This window comes from Hordeum vulgare, chromosome 6H (genome assembly GCF_904849725.1).
Source record: "Hordeum vulgare subsp. vulgare chromosome 6H, MorexV3_pseudomolecules_assembly, whole genome shotgun sequence".
NCBI classification, from domain to species: Eukaryota; Viridiplantae; Streptophyta; class Magnoliopsida; order Poales; family Poaceae; genus Hordeum; species Hordeum vulgare.
Window position 1 is genome coordinate 468,636,855 of NC_058523.1, and position 8,829 is coordinate 468,645,683.

The window sequence follows — 8,829 nt, forward strand, 5'->3', positions numbered from 1 at the left end:
ACCGACTCAGACGGACGTCATTGTTGCAGAAAAACAAAGAAAAAAAATCTGCAACATAGCGATTGTTTCAGAAACTCGAGTGTTGTCTCAGGAATTACCGGGTGCCCAACCAAAACGCGCGCGAAGAAAAATAACTGTAACAAAGCGATTGTTTCAGAAAATCGAGTGTTGTCTCAGGAATTACCGGGTGACCAGCCGAAGCGCGCACGAAGAAAAAAACCCACAACAAAGCGATTGTTTCAGAAACTCGAGTGTTGTCTCAGGAATTACAGGGTGCGCGCGTGAAGAAAAAAACTGCAACAAAGCGATTGTTTCAGAAACTCGAGCGTTGTCTCAGGAATTACCGGGTGACCAGCCGAAGCACGCACGAAGAAAAAAACCCACAACAAAGCGATTGTTTCAGAAACTCGAGTGTTGTCTCAGGAATTACAGGGTGCGCGCGCGAAGAAAAAAAACTGCAACAAAACGATTGTTTTAGAAACTCGAGCATTGTCTCAGGAATTATCGGATGTCCAGCCGAAGCGTGCGCGAAGAAAAAAATTTGTAACAAAGCGGTTGTTTCAGAAACTCGAGCGTTGTCTCGGGAATTACCGAGTGCCCAGCCCAAGCGCCGTGTGCGGATCGAACGACTACGCATGTAGATCAGACGGCTATCAAGGTGGACCATGTTTTCTAAACATCATCCGGTGGATGCGTAGCAGCCCCCTTATAATTTACTAACCAGACTTCTCATCAAAATAGATAGTTCACAGGTAGAATTTAATAAACATTTATTTACATAGTCGCATTGATCACTATCATTATCCTAGTATAAAAAAAAGGCACACAAAAAAAAGTAATGAAATTTCATACTCTATTGAAAGTCAAAAATCATAGGTCTCTGACAAGTGACACACGTGTGACCCATTTTAAACATTTTTTATAACAAGTATAGTGACGTAAGGATGACAAGTTTAATAAGACGAGGACGACAACTTTAGCTGTCAAGCATGGCAACTGTTTTCTTGGATGTTAAATTTCAGTGCTTTTTTTTATTTTTAGATGACAACTTTAGTTTTCAAAAAAGTGAGGGCTCCTTTGATTCAAAGGAATTGCATAGGATTTCTGAAAAAGTTGGACCCTTAGGGCCTCTTTGATTTGCAAGATTTTGAAAACACGGAAATAGGAAAAGTAAAGGGTTGGAGTGGTATGTTCATTTGAACCCTATAGAATTAGCAAGGAGTGTTTGATAACATAGGAAAACAAAGGAATTGTAAAAAAAGGTTAAATTGGATGTTAGATTTCCTATAAAATGTAGTATAAAAGATTCCATAGGAAAAATTCCTATGGGATCCAATCCAACGAATCAAAGGACCAATGTAGGAGAAAATCCTAAGAATTTTAATCTTTCAAAAATCCTATAGAATTCCTTTGAATCAAAGGAGCCCTTAGGAATTTTTTTTCCATTGATGGTCATTTGATTCATAGGATGGGCATTCTTAGGATTTTTTTCATAGGATTCATTTGTACTATATTTTAAAAAAGGAAATCCATCCGCTCAAAAAGTTTTTGTGGAATTTCTTTATATTTTCTGTGGTATCAAGCATTCTTTCAAATCCTGTAGGATACTGTAGGACATGCCATCATATTCCTGTATTTTTTTTTGCTCCTTCGTTTCGTTTTCAGAATCCTGCGAATCAAAGAGGCCTTCGGTATGATCTTAGAATGCACAGGGTCAAGCTGACCTCAGTATGGTCTTAGAATGCACAAGGTCAAGCTGCTCTCACTCAAAAAATCAATTGCCAGGTCAAAGAATTGACAATCCTGCACAAATATCAAACGCCTTCGTCTCACAAGGCAACCACAACTCGTGACAAGATGCCGCAATACTGTGTGGAGAATGTGACCAAAGCAAGTAATCTGGACGTGGGATAAGGAACAAGAATTACAAACCTCAACAACTCTCGACTGTTACAGGCATCGCTGCCATAATATGAGTAGAGTACATGGGCATCACCTAAATTCTGTGAGCGCCATCCATCAAACTATGTCTGACTGACTTGACTGTCTACTACAAGATATACTCATTCTCAATTACATGACGCTTTGACATAATGAGTGCAAGAAAAATCTACTGATACATCATCACCAAACACACCAACCTAGATTTCCAAGAATCGTCAATTCAAAACAAGAAACGCTAGAAACAACCTAATCAGATGCAATTATTATTCTTCCTCTTGTTATGTCGTGAAGAAAGACCATAGCGTTTTCCCAATCGATTTGTTTCGCCTCTCTGAATCATCATCATCATCATCCTCGTCGTCATCTTCAACGCCCCCACGCTCACTTCCTGATGGTGTCATGGGCATCGCATCTTCACCTTGTTCACCATCCACAACAATATCACCATACTCCTCACCGGCAGTAGCATGGGCATCAACAGTTTCAGCCTAACATCAATGACATGGTTACCACTTTTATTAGCCCAGGTAAACACATGCACCTGACATAGCACTAGAGTCTCTCTCTCTCTATTACCTGGGAGAACTCTTGCAACTGGGATGCACCATCAGCTGATTCAGAGGGGCCCGTCCTCTTGCTATCAGCAGCTTTAGAGGTTCCTTCCGTGTCATCAGCGGTAGTTTCTACCGTCTGCTTTTTTCCTCTCCTCACAGCTTTCTTCTTCTCCCGTGGAGGGGCTGCTGCTGTGGCATTTGCACTTCGCCAAGATGCAAAAAGATAATATTAACTTACAAGGAATACATACAAGGGAAGACAACCCAGAGCAGAAATGAAATAGGGGAAGGTCAATTAACTTACACTGTAGTGCGTCTCAAATTGTAGCGTTTTTCACCTGTGGTTTGCATCAACGGGCCAGATGGCTGCCTCCTCTTACGAGGCTGCCCGCCAACTGAAACACTTTCAGATTGTGCTTCACTAACTTCTTCATCTTCCTCACTGATCTCTGGTCCAGCAAAGCGCCTCTTCCGTGTACCACCAACAGTAACTGAATCTTCCTGATCATCATTCTTTTCATCAAAATTCCCACCAAGTACTACTTTAGCATCTTCAAGCACTGCACGAACCGACTTTGTCCTTCTTGGTTTACCCTTCCGTTTCGGAGGCTTTGATGTTTCAGGTTGCAATTCAACTTCAGGGGCAGCCGTTGAGTCCTTTCCATTTTGGTCCACAGAGGCAATTGTTGTGTCAACTGCCATGTCATTAGCACCAGCAAATGGCTGAGTTCCATGAACATCTATACAATTATCTGCAACTCCAACAGAAGACTCGATTTGGATATCATCAGCTATATCAAGCCTTTCGAATTCTACATTCCCCCTTGCTCCACTGTCAGAAGGGAGACCCTCAGCATCAAAAGAATTATTTGCTGCCTGATAGACAGGAGTTGGCTCATAATCTGCTTCACTCGGTGATGCTTCCTCTAATCTCGCACCAAAAGGAATGTTAATTTCTGCTTCCTGGTCCGATGACTGCTCGGCCTTTGTCCTAGGAGAGAACTTGAAAAGCCTTGAACACTTCTTCAACAGTGAGAAACGACCAGCTGAATTAACAAGTGTTCCTGTGTCTTGAGCCAAATTATCAGTGTTCGGGGAACGACCATCTCCCTCAACAGCCAAACTTGGGTGGTCAATATCAGCATCATCCTTGAGAGATAGATCACCAAAGCCCTCAAAAACAGAAACCCCACAGCTTTTGCACACCTTGTACTTTTCAAACATATCAATGAGGTTATTCCTGTCCCTGTTGTATGCTTCTCGGCGATCCTTCAGACTCTTGCTGAGTGCATGAAGACTATCAATGTCTCTTCTAATGTCTGCCTTGTCAGTTTCCAATTTTTGCTTCTCCTCCTCTAGAACTTCTTTTTCCCTCAGCAGCTGTTCTTTCTCCAATGTTATCTTTTGAATCTTGGACTCGTTCAAATCAATAGCATGCCTTAGTTCATTTTCTACAAAATCCCTTCTCTTATTTAACTCATCCTCCTTCTGTTCCAGTTCCTTCTGCTTAATTGCTAGTTTATTCGCCATCTCCATCTCCAGTTCATGTCTATGGAGCTGCAAATTACGCTGAAGATCAGCACGTTCTCTCTTCAGAAATTCATCAATCTCCTCACGCTGGTGTTTTATATCATCCAATAAAGCTTTTTCCTTGAGTGCAAGACTATCCTGCTGCTCCTTGTATTTTGCATCCATTTCATCCTGTGTATCCTTGAATCTCTTCTCTTCATTGTGACGCCACTTTCCTAGATTTGTTTTATCATTCTTGAGCACCTTTGCCTCCTCTTCTAAATGAGCTCTTTTTTCATCAAGCTGCTCCCACTCTTCTTCGAATTTCTGCCGCTGCTTCCTCAAATCTTCAGTTTCCTCCGAGAGGGAATTGCTTCGCATTCTATACTCATCAATCTCCTTCTTCAGTTGTGCTGTCAGCATGCTGTGCTCTTGTCTCTCTTCCTCTGTAAGTTTCAAATTGTTTTGTTCTTCTAAAATTTTCTTCTTTTCAGCTTCAATTGTGGCTTTCAGCCTTTCAATATCTGATCTGTACATCTCAGCCTGTTTTCGTTCATTGTCCACTTGCAGCTTTTCTTCGGATAAGCTATCCTTCTCAGTCTTCAGTGACTCCTCCCACTTCTTCAGAGCTTTCGACTTAGTATCATGGTCAATCTGCAAATCTTCCAGCCTTTTCATGCTTTCATTTAATGCTTGCTCCCTTTTAGATATTATGTTCTCACGAGAACTGAGATCTTTTTCCTTCTTTACCAAATCAGCTTCCCTATGTTTCAGCTTTTCCTCAAAGGATTTCCTCTCACTCTCCAGCTCTAATTCAAAATCTCGTCTTTTTGCTTCAAGCTTCACCTCGTGATCCTTGATAAGCTTCTGAAGCCCCATCTGAAACAGATTCTCTGACAATATCAGTTCACTGAAAAAGGTGCATGTTACACATAATATGCTGTGTATAAAATATTCCAAAGATGATGCTTGGAACATGAACATTTGTAGCTGACAAGCATAAGGAATAGCACAATCGGTAAAATAATAAGCTAAGCATACCAACCTGTAGAAAGTTACAGCATAACATAACATAATACTCCCTCCGTCCCAAAATTCTTGTCTTAGCTCTGTCTAGAAATGGATGTATCTAAATACTAAAACTTGACTAGATACATTCACATCTAAACAAATCTAAGACAAGAATTTTGAGACGGAGGGAGTATAATATATAATATATGTATAGAGAGAGAGAGAGGGAGAGGGACAGAGGAAAAGGCTACAGAAAAAACTAGAGGAGAACATAAAATATCAACAGTACATATTTACATATTTAATATGCCATCAGTTTTCCCCAGGGGTAAAATGCATGAACTGCATAATGATCAAATAAATGTAACAGCCACATCGCATGTACCATTTATACATAATTGTGTATTGCTTACTTTTTCTCTTGTACTAGCTTTTTCTTCCCTCTCAGATAACTTTTTCTCCCTTTTTTCCAAAGTCTTGTGCTTTGAGTCAGCATCCTGCAAATGAATAGGAAATAAACAACATATATTTTTTATTTTACTATCAATTCGTCATAACCCAGAATGAGGAAAAAAGAAGGAAGGGCCCATCACTGGGTTACCTTTTCTTGTGAGCGTAATTCATTCAGCCTTTTGGCAATATCCTCCTCCTTTGTTTTCAAAATGATTTTAGTTGACTCCACTGTCTTTTTTGCCTCCTCCAATTCTTCCTGTTTTATCTTACAAAGTTTGTCATTCTCATTTGCTCTCTCCTCTCTGTCATTTACAGATCTCTGCAAATCAACGAGTCTGTTCTGACTTTCTTTAAGCTTCTTCTCCCAGTCCTGCAGAGATTCCTCCTGCTCCTTGAGTTGCTTCTCTCGGGCCTTCCTCCTGGACGTGACCAAAACAACGAAACATAATACACAATATTATCACCTGCATAGCACAGTATAAAGTGGTCAAAGAAGACAGAGAAAATTGGCATACTCGGTCTCAAAATATAGCTTCTCCTTCTCCAACCTACGTTGCCGAGCTTCTGCCTCCTCTAAATCTCTGTCAGCTTGTGACTTCTTACGGTTTGCCTCCGCAAGCTTCGCATCTGCGGCATGAAGCTTCCCCTCGATCTCCAAAGATTTTTCCTCCAAATTAGCCTCGAGAGATTGAGCATCAGCTACCTTTTTCTGAGACGTGAACTTAACCTCAGCTATCTCTGATCGAATTTCACGTAGTGCCTTTTCAAGCTGCATATTCAGACAAACATAAAAGTCATAAGGTAAACCAGAAGAAAATTTGGAGCGCATAATCAGTTTAGAACAGAGAGTAGTGCTTTCAGTAAAAACAATACTGATGACTATGATGGGTGCAGTCTAAAATTCCTACAAACTCATTTTAGCTATTATAAGTTATACTAAAAAAGTAACATCACATAAAACACACAATTGTAAGTATTGAACAACTTCCAAGAACCAATATCTATGTAAAATATGGTTCGAACATATGTATGCTCATTAGTTCTCTGCTACTGGCAGAGTAAACAGGCCAGAATGGTGCTGATAAACGACAAGAACAAGAAACAATGGGATGGAGACCGACATACATCAGCTACACATTGTTTCTCAACACCCAGTGATTTCCTCATGTTTTCTTCTCGCCTTTCATATTCTGAAATAGCATTCAAATGTGCAGCTTGTTCCCGCTTTAAGATCTCCTCTTTTTGTGTCAGCACTTGGGTGACTTCGTCAAATTTAGCTGCCCACTCTTTTTTCTCAATCAAGAGCAGACCCATATTGTACTGATATTCATGTAACTGCAAGCCATAACATGAGAACACATATGTCAATAACTGAACTGTTATGACAAGGTACAAAACGGAAGGTTAAATATCCCCACAGAGAAAGTACTGTGATGAGGAAGAAGAAATTTTCTGAAGCAAAATTCAAATTACACGAAGTGCTTGAGAAGGAAAATGAAAAAATACACATAAAAACTTTCACCAGTGCATAACTTTTTACCTGTCCATTATTATTACTTCTTACAGGCAGAAAACTAACATTACTGAGAAAAGTGTTAAATGGTATAAGCAGAACCAATCTACTACTCTGCACTGCTTTGTTTCAGGCTGTCTGGACAAAACGGCCAGAAAAAATGGATTGCCGTGGGACACATGAAAATATGATTCTTTAAGAACAAGCAAAGAGTAGAGTTTCGTCGTGCTAACAAAAACTGTCAGAACCCTATCTTCTGAAAGGCCTTTAAATTGAAAAGTTTGAGGCATGACTGACTAAATAATGGTGTTATTTTCACTTTTCAATAACTGACGACATGTGATAAAGATAGATAATACTCCTATATAGGACAATAGTACTGCAGAGTTGGCCTTACTTGTGAATCTTATAATTTAAATAATTCGGGACAAAAGTCGAAGCGAGTAAAGAGACATGGCCCGAAATTAGATTCAAAAGTTGCATGGACTGGGGAAAAAAAAAGGGCAAAGATTGGGAAAAACCTCCTGCTCGAGCTCGGCAGCTCTCTGTGAAGTCCCTTTGGCCTTGCCAAGGGGCGCAGATGCGGGCGGAGCGCCACCACCGGCCCGCTGGTTTCCTGGAGACGGCGTGGACCAGCCGTTCCATCCTTTCCCCTGCGGAGTAAACATCACGGCTTCTTGCTCCCAATTCCTTCACGGCGCATCAAAGAGACGAGGCGCCGCCCCCTACCTGCAGTCCCGGAGGCCAAGAAAGGCACAAAGGTTACCAACCAAAGCTCCCTCCGGCAAAACCCTAACCACCAAGAAAACCCGGCGAAGGAAACCCTAATTGCCAAGAAACGCGGAGGAATCCGCCCCCGGAGCCGCGAGGAGGCCCCGCATTAGCAAGCCGCCCAGAGGCGTCCCCCGCCGAAAACTCCGGAATTTCAAACCCTCGAAATCCCGAGAAGCCGCCCGAAGAAGCGCGCCGCGGAAAAAAAAAACCAACGGATCTGCGAGGAGAGCGCTCACCGGGAGGTGCCCGGCGGCCACGGCGCGGCGCGGCGGAGGCCGGCTTCCCGGGCGCGCGAGGGGCCGGGTCGGGCTAGGTCTCGGCGGCTGCTGCTGCTGCTCTGGGTTGGGTAGGTGCGTCGTGCGGCTGCGGTCAGATTTGGGAAAGGAGCGGGGAGACGGGGAGAGAGAGAGAGAGGGGATGCGGGCGGGCGGGGGGCTAGCTGTAAATTCGCAGGGGGGCGTCTGGCTAAAAAGCGGTGCTCGCGAAGGGGAGCGTGCGGTGCGGCGAATGACCAAGATGCCCCTCTCTCATTTCGTGATGCTTTCCGTCGATGATGTAATCATGGGACTCCGACCTGGCCCCCTCCCATTGGACAATTATTTGGTGGCCCCAGCTAGCATAACAACGGCATCAGTGCTGGCTGACGGTTTGGAGCCAACTCAATAATAATGGCTTAGAGCACCAAACCTTGACCACATTTGACATTCTTTGGTTAAAGTTGAGGAATATGACTCTGGTTTTCAGAAGAAGAAGAAAAGGCGGTATACGATTTGTAGGATTTTTTTTTAGGTTTTTTTCACGTATAGCTTGTCTGGTATGTTTAATTGGACATTCGCAAATAAAAAGTATAGTTGGAAATTATTGAAAGCTTTTCTATGAACCGTTTTATGTGCAATTTCTAGAAAAACTAGTGATCTTTAAAACAAATTGTCTTCGAAATAACTGTATAGATGCCTCATCTTTTCAAAATCTTCATTTGGTCTTTTTGAGGTGCATACAGACAAAATCTATCAATCACATCTTTGTGTGTTTTTAGTACCTGTGGATTTTAACATGGCATCCCTTCCCGCA

At 42.1% G+C, this 8,829-nt stretch overlaps 1 protein-coding gene across 2 annotated transcripts; it reads right to left on the reverse strand.

Moving 5' to 3' along the window:
* Positions 1-1,924: 1,924 nt before the first annotated feature.
* Positions 1,925-8,170, reverse strand: LOC123401394 (nuclear matrix constituent protein 1a). 2 transcript variants are annotated; one of them, XM_045095183.1, is made up of 9 exons: positions 7,995-8,170; positions 7,506-7,713; positions 6,597-6,806; positions 5,987-6,240; positions 5,620-5,890; positions 5,432-5,515; positions 2,803-4,886; positions 2,521-2,701; positions 1,925-2,432 (listed from the first exon to the last, which is right to left on the reverse strand). In XM_045095183.1, the coding sequence occupies exons 2-9, from the start codon at positions 7,650-7,652 to the stop codon at positions 2,223-2,225; spliced, it is 3,441 nt and encodes a 1,146-aa protein (XP_044951118.1). In that variant the 5' UTR covers positions 7,653-7,713; positions 7,995-8,170; the 3' UTR covers positions 1,925-2,222. The 2 variants fall into 2 exon arrangements, with proteins under 2 accessions (XP_044951118.1, XP_044951119.1); XM_045095184.1 differs by lacking the exon at positions 7,995-8,170 and having other exon boundaries at positions 7,506-7,721.
* Between the last annotated feature and the right edge of the window lie 659 nt (positions 8,171-8,829).